At 38.7% G+C, this 14635-nt stretch overlaps 1 protein-coding gene across 2 annotated transcripts in view; it reads right to left on the reverse strand.

The window, feature by feature from the left end:
- The window catches only part of BRWD3 (bromodomain and WD repeat domain containing 3), a gene marked incomplete at both ends in the record, with an annotated part of 49818 nt that overhangs the window by 24063 nt on the left and 11120 nt on the right, over positions 1 to 14635 (reverse strand). For both annotated transcript variants that reach the window (XM_079542085.1, XM_079542084.1), the window contains 7 exons: positions 655 to 695; positions 2477 to 2577; positions 3983 to 4053; positions 4731 to 4831; positions 5592 to 5813; positions 7698 to 7858; positions 14385 to 14483. In XM_079542085.1, coding sequence (XP_079398211.1) covers positions 655 to 695; positions 2477 to 2577; positions 3983 to 4053; positions 4731 to 4831; positions 5592 to 5813; positions 7698 to 7858; positions 14385 to 14483 — 796 coding nt within the window. The remainder of the gene's footprint in view (positions 1 to 654; positions 696 to 2476; positions 2578 to 3982; positions 4054 to 4730; positions 4832 to 5591; positions 5814 to 7697; positions 7859 to 14384; positions 14484 to 14635) is intronic.

A 14635-nucleotide genomic window follows, 5' to 3' on the forward strand; every position in this document is an offset into this window, starting at 1 on the left:
GTACATATGCTTGCTCTTCACCTCGCCCTAACAGGACTGAAATGATAAAGCAAAGTAATTGGAAAAAGAAATCCCAGATCCTACCGTAAACCTGAAAACCTGAATACACTCAGTTGCTACTGCCAACTTTCTCAGATAAAAGCACCTTGCAACAGAAACCCCATTAATGAAGATCAGATCACAGCTCTTTGCAGATGATTGCACTCCAGTCCATGAAGCACACTTGCTTGTCTGACCATCTACGAATCTGTAACAGTTTTAGCTTAGCTTATGTCTATTACAGTGCTCTTTTCCAGAAGTAACCCTTCCTGTACTTAACAAGCCTACCTGTGAGGTGAGACACTAAAAGGATACAAAATTTGGTTTCCTATTTACTCAATTTAATTAAACAAAAAAAAAAAAAAAAAAAAAAAAAAAAAAAACCAAACCACACCAAGAAAAGCAGAGTCACAGAATGTTTTTTGTTGTTACAGCAGAAGACAGCAAGATTAACCTTGTGGATATGGTACACTTAACTCCTAGTACACTTTAAATAATTTGTCTAAGATTAATAAGAGCCCACATGCAGTCTTCCTGTTGCACTAAGTTTACTTTGGATTATTTGAAAATTAAATACTATACTTTCAATGGAAAAATCCCAGGGCAGCCACTCACCTGTCTCCATTGTTACAGAACTGGACTGCGACAACTTTGTCCTAAACAAGGAGGGAAAAAATAGTAGTAAGTGCTTTGTAAGATGAAATGCTCATCCAAAAAGATCTCATTGCTGAACTGCTATTTAGCAAATTACACCTTCCTATGCGTCTCCTGTAATACATTATCATATAAATTCAAAAGTCACATCCCCTATTAAAATTTCCCCAAGCAGGCATTTTGTGTTAGACATCAAAAGAGAAAAATCTCGAACAGGCAGTGAATCCACAGCTTTCCAGAAGGAGTTCAGAGACACAAAGGATTTCTGGCTCAGCCTCTTCAATACTTGCATATTTAGGAGGAAGAAGCTGCAGCAGCTCTGCTCTTACCTGAACACAGTCTTCCTGCACAACGCCACACTGCAAACCCTGCCTGGGAACCCTGCACATTTAACACTGCACTGTTAACAGGAGTTAGGCACTCCCAGAGTCCCAAGGCCTGGTAGGTACAGCACTCAATACAATGGTAAAAAAAATGACTTAACAACATACATAAGAGGTTTGCAATTTTTAGATACAATGTTAAAGCAGTTCAAAATATTTTGTCCAGCAACAACTGAAAAAGCAAACAAACCTTGGTTTTATTTCCACTTCTTAATTGTTGAGAAACTAGCATTAAATTTTAGATGTTTTTTAAAAATTATTATTTTATTTTGCTTAATACTTGTATTGGCTACATGCACTTGCTAATCTTTCCTCCCATAAGCATTCCCAGGTCCTGACAAGTGTCCAGCTCAGGACTTCTTCAGGGGCAGGCTAACAGCAAGCTGAGTTATTAAGCAGAATTTCAAAAATACATGGAATTTCAGTTTATTCCCAAGCTGATGTGCTGAATACAGAAGACAAGATCTTGCTGGTGAGTAAAACATTTGCTAGATTTACTGACTTGAAGCTCTGAGATGTAAACACAGGACTCATGAACTCCCACTGAAGTTCAATTAATCAATTTAGTCCTCAGCCCTAATGCACAAAATATTATGAAAGTTGGTGGCTGGGCTATTACAGTATAAAGATAAATGCTCCAAGCTCCTCATCATTCAGAAGCCTATCAGTGTTGCTGTAAGTTGGCCTTTCTGATATATTGTTTACAAACACAATAAATAATTCTGTCATCCTCTGTTCTCCGCAACAATTAAGAAATGAAGACAGATTTGACACTATTTTAGTAACAGATCTTTATCAGATTTCATTAAAATTAAGACATTCAATAGTTTTAATAGAAACCATCAAAACTTGGAAACCTAGAAACTAGTGCTGAAGGTTACAGAGATATTCAGAATATTTTTAATTTTAATGAGAATCCCTCTGCACCACTAGTGAAAGAATACTCTTAAGTTTTCCTTGCTTTCTAAATGATCTAGAGTCTGACGCCATACTCTAAAACTAGAATGACTTTGAGGTCTTTTTATTACATGGATTTTTGTCACAAATCAAGTTAAATATTCAAGAACAAATTTAATAGGAATAATAATGTCTTGCATGAAAAGTGCTTCAATTCCCCACCCCATCACAGACTCTCTTCAGGAACAAATGAAACAACCCAGTCCCTCCTCCCATTTCCTGGAATAAAGGGGATAAAATACATAAAATATTCTGCACGCATCTCGGGCTTGAGGGGAATTTTAGAATAAGTATATTACAAACTTCAAGGCATTAAAATGCCACGGTGTTGAGAGCCAACCAAACTCTGAAGACAGAAAAGAAGTTTAATAGCGTATACAAAGCCTAAGTTCTTGAAATAAGGTAGGGGGAAAAGGAAGATTTCCTTTCCGTCTGTCTCTTACCGTGTGAGATTCCAACTCCGCCATTTTCTCTGGAGACTCTGAGCCCAAATAATATATTCTTATCACGTGGTCAGTACTGCCTGTTGCAATGAACATGCCACCTAAGACAGACAGTGTTTCTGGTGAGAAGTCATCCAAGGAACAACTAAATTCAATTACTGCTTTATTGCCAAAGAAACAGTTTTAAAGAAGTTTTAAACCGAAAATTTCAATGTAATACAAACACACATCCTGAAAAAATAAGGCAACCCTGACAAGCTTTGTTTTAACCTGTACTTTCTCAGACCGCATCAACTTCAATGTAACAATGAGGTCTACAACATGTTACAGCTGTAGGTCTTTGTGACCAAAGGAAGAAAAATTGCAAGTTACAACCCTCATCAACTAATCTACTAATTCTACTGCCTTCCCCCATACCTTCAGAAATTATCACAGTGCCCTCAGTCAGCCTATGCAGAACAATAGAAGGGGAGCAATTTGATATCCTCACTGGCCAAACCAAATGTGGAAGCACATCTATTTGAAGTGTTTTGAGAAATTATTGATGAACTGGGAGTCAGCGATTAAGTTATTTTCTTGTAATGTTTGTTTGTTCTGTTAATAATATTGCAGAGAAGAAAAGGGTGCTCATGTGTAGCTTATGGCATCAAAATGGTATTAGCGATTTCAGGACCCCAGATTTTAAAAAAGGAATATGTTAAGGGTTGTGTGGCTCTAGAATAGTTCTCAAATCCAGGTAACAAAAATAAATAAGAAATTACACAATTTTACTAGTAAGAATCACTATTTTTGAGGATTAAGAGCTGTAACAGAGGATGTTATTCAAGCTGATATTTTCAAACGCATACAAGGGAACATAAGGACTCAGTCACTTACAAATCACTCAATAGATTATTTTATACTTTGCTCTTCAGTACTAAGTAAATTACTGAATAGCTGCTCACTAATGAGACAACTCTGTCTCCCTCCTGCACTCCTGGGCTGGTCTGGCCTCCACGGTTCTGCCAAGCAGCACCACGTGCAGCCTGGGCAGCCTGAGGGAAGGAGGGAGGGCAAAAATGCCCTGAAGGAAATACTGGGAATTATTGAAGCCCAAAGAAGTCTCTAAGTGAAAACTGATCTTTCTAGAATACAGCCAAATTTGGAACTGGCAAAAGAGCCATCTCTAAACAGAAGTCACCTGTCTGGAAGATTTCAAGAACTTTCTATTGAAAATCCTTACTGAAACTTTTTTTCTGAGATGGTAAAGACATTTAAGTCAAATTTAAAACGAAGAAACAAGCACACACACATGCATAAAAAAAATAAAAAAATAAAAAAATAAAGAAGCAGCTTGAAACACACACTGCACAAAGAGATTCAAACAATCACAGTTTGACAGTGCTGTGATTAACTGAAAAAGGCTTTGGTATCATTTGTATTTATAAAGAAGTAATAGCTCTGTCACCCACCAGAGGAATTACAGTTCAGAAAATACTTTCCAGCTACCTCATATCGCATACATACCAGAACTGAAAGATGAACAAGATATCTGAACGCCAGGCCTGGACCTCTCCGCAAATTTCACAGGGCGATCCCTATATGCGACATCACAGCATTTTTACTCTTCATTCCTTTGTTCCCACACTGCAGCTCGCAAGGTCAGCGCATTCATCCTAAAATCTTCCGTTTCGTAATTCATACCTTATTTTGCTAGAGCTTATTTTTATTTGTTGACTAATAAAACTACCATTTTCTAAATTGAAAATATTTAACTTATTTATAATTATATTAACCAACTTAAATCTACTTAAAACAGAACTTGGCAAGCCACTTGTATAATAGGATTTATTTCCTATTAAGTGTGGCTTTGGTGACGTCTATAGATCCGTGTTCTTCTGATCAAAAGCAATGAAATATCTTTGCTTGTACATTTCACACAAAGATGTGGTCCTAAACACAAAAGCATTAACTTCTTCCATAGCACTGCCTAGCAAAGCACATAAAAAAGAAAAAATAACCTCCCCTCTGCATTGTAACTCCAAGACTCTGCAACACATGTAAGATAAAGTGCTCTCTGCCCCACACGCTGGTGTTATGTATGGCAGCCACAACACAGTCATCCAGCAGCAAGTATATAGCAGAACACCTCCCCAAGGAACTTACTCATAGAGAAGGAACATGCCTTTAATTACCCCAGTATTCCTCTCCATTTTAAAATTCCAAATAAATTTGTTTTTCTTTTAAAATAATAATAATAATCTGACAGGCTTACTTAAACTTCATGGTGTTTGCATGCCACTGCCAGAAACAGATTGTTCCATCAGCACCAGTAGAAGTGAGGTATCGTGTTGTGCCTTTTCTTGCTGGAGAGAACTGAAAATACAGTTTAGAATTCAATCAGCTAATTTCATTCTCCCCCTTCCATGCTACAAATCAGTAAATGGACATTGACAGGAATATTTTTCATTAGCACATTAACTTTCTCCTCAGGATTACAGAGAGCAGGAACAGGCACAAACATAGAAAATGAACTTGCATAAAAATAAAGCCAAGAAAATAGAAACAAAAACCAAACACATTTTGACCAGCGAGCCTATTCTGGCCACAAAAAATTCAACTCCAAAAGGAAACAAGCTTAGTCCTTCTGACCAGGGCAACAAGATGAGAGAATACCTCTGTAATTCAATATGTGCATGACATTTTCCTGTTTCCTCAAAAAGTCGTAAAGAATTATGATTATTTTCTAAGTTATCAGAACTTTTAAAAAAAGCTTGTGAGGAATGTTATATATACATTGTATACCTATACCATAAATAATATCTTGTTTATACAAATATATATATAATACAAAATCAAGCTGTAAAATATTGCCTTAATAATATAATAAGTACATTTCAACAGAGTTAAATTCAGACAAAAGTGGAAGTACAGACAAGGGGAAGAGAAATGAGGTTCCCAGTTGCTGTGTACACAGCTTTCAAGGATGCCAGCTGTTTCCCTGACCCTGCCAGTTCATCTGATGCTCTCAGCTGGGACAAACCTACACTGCCAAACACAATGGAAAGAGAAATTTTATTCCCATCTGCTAGTACTATTTTATTTCAATAGCTTATGAAGAAATATTATTCCTTACCTGTATAGAAGTAATGGAAGCAGAATGGCCCTGCAGGACTGCAACTGGGGCACAGGTTCGAAGACACCACACTCTGACAATCTTATCACAACTGCCTGCTGCAAGCAGCGTGTTCTCATAGTTAACAGCCATGTCAGAAATCTCAGCTGAGTGCCCTCGCAGCGTTGAGAGCAGGCGCCCATCATCTGTAGCCCAGATTTTGACCAAGCAATCATCTGACCCCTAATGCCAGAAGAAATTTCCAAAGATTATATAAAATAATATACATGTTATGTGTCCATGATACACATGTGGGCTGTGGATGAACAAGAATCTAAAGCACCTCGAGATGAACAACTTCAGCAGGATTCCATAGAAACACATCTGAGTTTGGGAATCATTTTGTGACGGCAGGAATTGAGATGTTTGTAAAACAGAAGATGCTCTTTTGATTTGTACTAATATACCTAATATACACTGCAAATATAACATCTCTCAGTACCTTCAGTAGTAATCAAGTTTCAGATGAGATGTTTAATTATGTGTTATTAACAGGCACGTTCATCTGTGCGAGCAGGAAGAATCCAATACTAAATGTAAGGTGACCATAAGGGTGGAGGAAGCTCTAAGGAAAATGAGAACTTGAGCACGTGAGGCTCCTCAGAACCTCTGCCAGGCCTCAAGAGCTGCCAGTAGTCAGCTGTACCATGAGGTTTAATTTTTGTTGATGGAAGAAAGCTGGACCACAAAAAGAGAACTCATGGATATCATGCGCAACTGAGAGAATTCGGTTTGGGACAGGATACAATCCAACAGCAGCTTATTGTAAAATTCTTCTACCTCTAATAGCATCTACATAACTTCACATTCAGTCTTAAAGTCTCAGAATATTAAAGACAATTTTTAGGCAGTTCACAGTTACTTGAACTATTCAAATATTAAAAACAATACTAATTTTGACCCTAATTCAAGTAGGCAAAAGAACAGCAGAGTGCTACATTCAAGTCTCAGCCTGTGTTTCTCCAATGCTCTCCTAGGATTACCACTGAGCATTCAGGCACATCAACACAGTAACACTAAACATAATGTCAACATCATTTGACTTTAAATTACATTTTATTAGCTGCATGTAAGTTCACAGACAAATCAGTTTCAGTACTTCATATAACTGCAGGTGAGAAAGATCTTTTTTTTTTTTTTTCTATGATATAGATAAAAATGGAAAGGCCCTCACTGTGATCCAGAGTAATAACAATAATAATATCTCTATTTGACCAATACATAACTAGTGGGAAAGCTAGCAAAGAAAAACAGAGGTAACAATTAGCCTTCCAGGTAAACTGTGCTAAATAGCTATCAATAAGAGGCAAGGGCAAAGAAAAGCCAAGACAAGATTAGCATTCACTCTTTAAAAATGCATTACTAGTTATTAATTTAAAAAATCTGTTGGTTTTTAAACACAACAAAAACCATGTGTAGTATCATAGAAATGTATGTTATATATTATCATGAAAAACTGAAAATGGTATTCATATATCCATGTGAATATATACTGACATACTATGAAGTCTAGAAAGTACATTTAGCAGAGGTGTAAATTGCAGATGAAGTAATGAGGCTCTTTATTTGTCACCAAGTTTCTACTGAAATGTAAGAGGACTGCCAGAATTTCCAAGGTTACCAAAGGTAAAATGTAGTTTAAAAAAAAAAAAAAAAAAAGTGTTAAGACTGAACTCAGCAAGCAGTATGCACAATAATTACAAAGTCCAGAATAATTCAGGTGCCATTTAGCAAGAAAGTCGATTAACCAATAGAAATGAGCACACATTTCAAGTGAGAGCTACAAGATCTGGACTGGAACAGCCCTTCTGTAAGGGCTGGCAAGTACATAGCTGTTTCAGTCTCCCAGAGCCGGAAGCAATTTTAAAACATCAACTCAAATGAAAAGTGAAAACTAACAATGAAAAAGATGGATTTTCATATATATCAAATATTTTCTTCCCTTCTTTTTCTGGAGGCTGTTTCCACATCTCCATCAAAAACAAAGAGGCTGATAAGGGACTCAAAAAGAAGAAAACCAAACTAAGCAAAGCAATCTTCAAAGAAAAGTTAAATTATTAGACTTACTGTAAAAATTCTTCTCCCACTGCGATCAAAGGCTATACAGTAAACAGAAGATAGATGCCCTAATATCCTCTTGTGCATCTTCATCTGTTGGTAGGTGGATGTTGGGAACAAGTGGCTGAAACGTCCACATCCAGTTAATTGCCGTGCAGAAAGAATATTCACTGGAAGAAAAAGTAATAACAAAAACTAAGACCTGCATTTTGTGTCCAGGACTCAAAGGAAACAAATACTGTGTCAATATAAGATTTGGTAACAACGTTTATAATCTATAAATCTGAACCCCTGCCACCTTATCAGGACATTCTGTACAGCCTTCCAAAAAATACACAACCATGAAGGAAGCCTATTACCACACACGATACACCTGGTTTCCTAACAAATATTAAAGCACAATAAAGTGTTTTCATAATTACCAAAAGTTAATCCAAGAGTTCAGATCACGAGCAGGCCACAGATACACTCTATGGACTCTGAAAATTTGGTATTAGTAATATGTAATTCCCATATAATAATCATCACAAATTTATGTTTGGATGGCATCTCTTTTGTTAGTTTGTTTTTTAATTTGTGATAAAAAAAGATTTATTTGGAAAGGACACTGCATCATACGTCAGGATCAAAAGTTTCCTATGTTTTCCATAATGTCTCTCTCATTATTGGCAGTAGCAGCAACTTCCTTTCATTTTTATCACGATATAAGAACAAGAAATATGCAGCACTGATGGAAAGAGTTCCAGTCAAGAGCATCAAGCACAGAAAAAACCCTCAACAACAAATGAAACCAACATTGCCACTCCTAGGGGTCCTGACGAAAAGAGGCAGAAACCTCAATGCACAAAGGCACAAGGTAGAGACAAGCACTGCTAGCAGATTTGCTGAAGGTAACTATGAAGCTTTTCACTAGGAAATGAGAGACTGAGCATGAAATTGACTGCCAGGGCACACCACTGCAGGCAGATCATCATGGCTGCAGAATACAGAAAGACGCTAATTCTAATCTTTGACCCAAAGCATAATTTGAGATAACTCTTGGCATTTAATTTCACCTGTCCTAATTCATCCCACTTGAACGTTTGACTTCAGAGTTTTGAGAGTTCTTTCTGAACGCCACTCGAGATACACAGCTGTACTGGTGGGTTGCAGACTGCTTGCCATAGGAGGCTCCCTGCAGATCCCCTTATCTTGTGTACTGCACACTGCAGTAGGCAGGACTTCCCAGGAACCACAGGAAGCTCTCGAGTGCCTTTCAGCCCTTTATTTTAACAGCATACTGAACAACTTGACCCATTTTCTTAATTGCATCATCATACTTTTTACCTGCCTACACAAACACCAGGGGGAAAAAAAAAAAAAGACCACGGAAGATGTTAGAAAATTACAAAGTCAAGAAGCACCTTTTCAAAGAGTTATGAACTGGTTACACACTTCTGTACGTTTACAAGATTGAGGCATTTAAACACAGCAGAGAGATAAGCAGGGCAGAAAATGAATTGATCCGGGTTTACAGAAGGTATTTTTGTTTCTCAGTTTTGTGCCCTGAAACTTGGGCTGTTTTTAATAATTGGAGGCAACAAAAAAAGCTACATATTAGAAAAAAGGCACAGTAGCATGAAAGAAGTCTGTGCTTGAAAAGAATCAGACTCCCACCATGACCTTATCTTCAGTCAATATTTGTTTTTCATGCAAAAACACATACACAGCAGTGCTAAAGAAGTAAAACACACTAAGCCGAATTAATTTACTATCTAACTACTATTCAAGCAATATCTGATATTATATAGGAACTGCTACATTATATAGAAACTGCCTCCCTTAGCAAAGTAGAAATGAAGATTTGCCCACCTCTTACAGAAGGGAACAGCGTTCCCTTTGTGATAAATGCAGTAAAATGGTACCTTTTGCTTCACCTATGCATTATTTTTATATATTGCTCAGACAAACCAGCTGAACACCTAACTTCTTAAAAACATTACAGTTCCCTTCACCCACGGCTGTAGAGTTGTTAGAGCAAAGCGGAGAGCAACACAGTAATTCTGCTTTGCCTTTCAGAGCATACAAACACACAGTAACAGCCTACCTGCCTTGAAACAATTTCAGATGTCTTTGAACATTTTTAACCCCACACACACACACACACACGAGTGTGAATCAAAACGGTGCAACTGTATTTCAATATATTCCCAATAATGACAATACCTTCTGTGCACCGCAGTGTTTTCTTCTGGAAATGTACCACTGCTCATTGTTGTAACTCACACAAAGGACACACCGTGCACAAAGCGTAACAACAGCCAGGCACAAGTGCATCTTAGAACAAAAAGGAAGCTTTCAACACACCTGATTCTCACTGCAAAAAAGCTAAGTGTAAACCAGAAATGTCTACCTCATGCACAAAGCCATCACTGAGATTTTAGTCCACCCACACTTCATAAACTCTCACTGCCTTCAAAGGAGCTCTCATACACACATCAGAAAACAACAACAAACCATGCACAAATCTAGTTCTCCTATCTTTTGGTAGAAGATTAATGGGAATAATACCTAAGTACAGGATAAAGAGCCCTGGGAAATCTGTCTTCTTTGTTACAATAAAGTTATTATATTCGAAGTCTAAAATCATCAAAAAAAAAACCTGATTCCCACAGGTAGAATTAGCAAAATAGCACCCCTAAAAACTTTGGGAAACACATCTAAAAAGCTGCAGCACTTGGTGCCATACTAGGCCTAACAGCTGCCAGCTTCGCTCTCCTTCCCCTCACTATTTACTCCTAAGAAAAGGTTTCAAAACTGTCTTGATGTTATGTGATATTAACAGTGAGCATATCCAGTCTTCTTTTTAAGAAATGAAGCAATTTTCTCCTGCAAACAGTACTGCTTTCTCAGATGAAGTTCTGCTCTTCTAGCTGTTAACATGACTGCTACCCATGTGCAGAGATGCCACAAACCTCATTGCTGCTGATAGCCTTTCACCAGCCAAAACATTCCTTACTCACAACCTTCTTGATCTCCAAAACCCTCCCTACTGCCACACAGAACTTGGCACACTCTCCCTTTGGTAAGGAGAGATTGCTGACCTCAGAAACGAATCCAGGTTATGCGATCCTTCTTGCAGCACACTGGTGGGGATGTGGACTCCTGACTCCTTGAGCTAGGGAAAGCCCTGGCTTACAGAAGCACCAACCCGCAGCATTAGCTTGGGGTGCTGTGCAGTAAAGCATTTCTCTGCTTCTCACAGCCCTTGGTCCTTGAATACACACACGCACTTCCAAAAAAGCCTGCACTTCCAGTGCAAGTACAGGCATCACTGCAGTGAGTGCAGGGGACTCAAACGCACTGTAAAACAGTAATTTGTAAGTGGCAGTCTGTACTGCTAGAGATAACAAGACAAATGTAACATCAGGCCTGAAGGCTGTGCACCTCTCAAAGTGTGCAGAAGAGAGGCATCTTGAGCCTGGATTTCACATGGACACTGGGAAACACATGCAGTTGGCTCAGACATGCCAAATACTTTCTCAAAGAGCAAATGTGTCACCAAGACAGCCAGACCTGCTAAAAGCACAGAAACAAAGCATTCTGGCTTTCAGAGCTGCTGACTTTGTGGAACTTCATTCAGTCCCAAAGATACCGTTAGCACAAAACCAGCAAAGAAACAGTCTGAAAGGCCACGCTTACCAAGTTCACCACGATACCCTGCTGGCAGCAAGCTTAAATCTTTATCACAAGAATGGAAACGATGTAAGAATTCTTCTACCCACTATTTCTACACCTGAGTTAACTATCTGCACAGGCAATTGCACCGTAGTTTAATTTCATGACTGCACGTGATGCTGGGCACCCATTCCTTCAGCACAACTACTTCCAGCACTTCAGCAAGTACTTCCAGAAACCCCCAGGCTGTCCCCATCTGACTGCCCCAGGCCATCCCATGTTAAGTCAGCACAGCACAGGAATTCACAATCATGCTGAAATATTAAAGAGCCTGCTTGTACTTCTTTGTTTAGCATTTTAAAAGAAGACATGGACACTGCAGCACCACTCACCAAAACAAAAATCCCACTCAATTTTGCACAAATCCACACAGAAGAACTTTTTGACACTCGATTCAGGTACAGCCATTGGGAACACCAGAACCAAGCTTCTGTCTCCTGTACACCTTTAGAACAGGACATCTCTGTATTTTTAAACTTTGCCCATACTTTTCTCTCTAACTGGTAGTTTATATATCTACTCCAAGGAGGACTGTATTCTTCTAGAAACTGGTATTTACAAAAAGGAACTCCTGGCTATAAAGACTCATTTCCACACAACACTTCTGTATTTCTTAATAGCAGTTTGTGGGAAAATATCAGAAACAAGAAAACATTCTGTTTTCCAAGTCATTAAACAGATACCAAGCAAGCAGCAGAGACCTTTGTCATGATAGCATGTCATGTGCTGAAGTCCAATACACCACTATGCTTCATCAGTAACACCAAGTATTCCAAAAAGCTCCTTCTGAAGCATTGATCCAGAACCCCTTATGGAAATACAATTTCTACAGAAATTGAGGTTATGCAGTCAACCTATAATCCAGCTTATTAACAGTCCACCAACTTAAGTGCTAATTTTAAAGTAAATTCAGAACCAGTCTAAAAGAATAAATACAGAGATATGCACAGAAGTAACGTTACCAATATATGGAAATAGTTCCTTCTTTTTTAAACGACAGTATAGTTCAAATCACCTGGCAAAAGCAGGAAAAGTACTAAGGTAATAGTTAATTATGAACAAGCTCTAGGCAAATATTCATTTATTTTTCATACAGGAGATCCATATTAACTTCACTCTTCTGTCACTGTTGCTGGAACACCACAGACCTTATGCAAAGTGTGCCACTGGTTTCAACCACAAGCAGCCTCGACTTTGTCACTTTTACGTCAGACAAAGGTTAATTTTTAGTAAGGAGAGACAGTGAGAAAATGCAGAAACATAAACAAAGGAACAGACATTGTAGAAGCAGAAGATTGTCACCATGATCCCTACATCTCTAGAGGAGAAATGGCTGGGAAGGAGAATGGAATCTCCTTTAAAAAAAATGAATTATTTTCAGAGATTAAACAAGGATTGTGGTCAGGAAAAAGAGGAGAAAAAAAAAAAAAAAGAAAAGAAAAACAGTATCCTTAGTACTCAGTTTTCTGATTTTTAAGTTAAATTAATCATGCCAGTTGGATGGAGTTCAACAGAGACTTCCCATTAGAGATTTCCACTCAACAGATAAGAGAAATGCACATGAATAAATCCCCTAACAAATCAGGGGAAGTCCATACATCATCACAAAAATTCACATGGTAATCATAAATAAAATTCCCTAATATGAAAAGAAATCATGACAGACAGGACTTATATTTATGCCTGTAAGAATCAAATTTGCTTGCTGCAAAAATAGTTAATGAAAATTCGGACCATACTAGTAAAAGAGGTTTCAGTTTAAGCAAAACAGAGCTCTGTGATGATAAATAAGCTGAATGCATACATACATCTGCCTTCTATACAAGCTCTTTATCCAACTGAAAGCAAATACAAGTGCTGGTTCGGTGATTATTTCCTTTTATGTAGAAGGATGCTGCAAGTAGTCTGCTTTCTGTCATAATTGAACTAAAATGAATTCTTGAGATAAAAGTTATCTGGGAACCAGGTGCTTTATTCCAGCTAAAGATCTTGAATGAAAGATTGTCTACATGCTCCTGTGACCATGCCTTTTCAATCATATGGGCATATGCACTTTTTACACGGGTGTATCATAACAGATCAAAGCCTATTTCTACCTAAACATGTGTACATATATTATAGAAGGCTGAAGCCAGAAGAGTGCAAAAACAATTATTTGATTGCCAGTGAGGATTGTTTTTTAGATTAATTAATGGTGACATCTCAAAAAAGCCACTAATAAAAACATTAATGATAACATGAGCCAGCAGTGTGCCCTTGCTGCTCAGAAGGCAAATTGTATCCTGGGCTTCATCAAAAGAGGGGTGGCCAGCAGGGACAGGGAGGTGATTGTCCCCCTCTGCTCTGCTCTTGTGAGGCCCCATCTGGAAAACTGCGTCCAAGTGTGGAGCCCACAGTACTGTTGGAGAGGGTCCAGAGGAGGGCCATGAAGATGATCAGGGGACTGGAGCACCTCCCCTATGAAGACAGGCTGAGGGAGCTGGGCTTGTTCAGCCTGGAGAAAAGAAGGCTGGGGGGTGACCTTATTGCAGCCTTTCAGTACCTAAAGGGAGCCTACAAACAGGAGGGGAATCAACTCTTTGAAAGGGTAGATAACTGCAGGACAAGGGGAAATGGTTTTAAGTTGAGGGAGGGAGATTTAGGTTGGATGTCAGGGGGAAATTCTTTACGGAGAGAGTGGTGAGCTGCTGGAACAGCTGCCCAGAGAGGTTGTGGATGCCCCATCCCTGGAGGTGTTCAAGGCCAGATTGGATGGGGCCCTGGGCAGCCTGGTCTGGTATTAAATGTGGAGGTTGGTGGCCCTACATGTGGCAGGGGGTTGGAGATTCATGATCCTTGAGGTCCTTTCCAACCCTGGCCATTCTGTGATTCTGTGAAAACCCAAATTAGCAATTCAGTTAGAAAGAGTTAACTTTAAGATGGAATATTAATAAAAACACAGAGAAGGCAAAACCACCTCGTTTATGTTTCAAAACTCACCCACGTTTGGTGGTTTCCCATAATTTACAGGTAGTTCGGGAGGCCGGCCTCTGTGAAGAGCTGCAAATGCTGATCCCTTCCATAGTGTGTGTCTGAAATCTGTATGGGAAAGATTAACAGCAGGTTAAAGAAATGATCAGCCAAGCCAGGCCTAACTGACCTATTCTTCCCAGAAGCAACAGCATCAAGCAGCACTCCTAGCACCCTTGTCTGTCATTTCTCAGCCTCCAGGCTCAACTGTTCTCATGGAA

This window comes from Tetrao urogallus (assembly GCF_951394365.1).
Source record: "Tetrao urogallus genome assembly, chromosome: 13".
NCBI classification, from domain to species: domain Eukaryota; kingdom Metazoa; phylum Chordata; class Aves; order Galliformes; family Phasianidae; genus Tetrao; species Tetrao urogallus.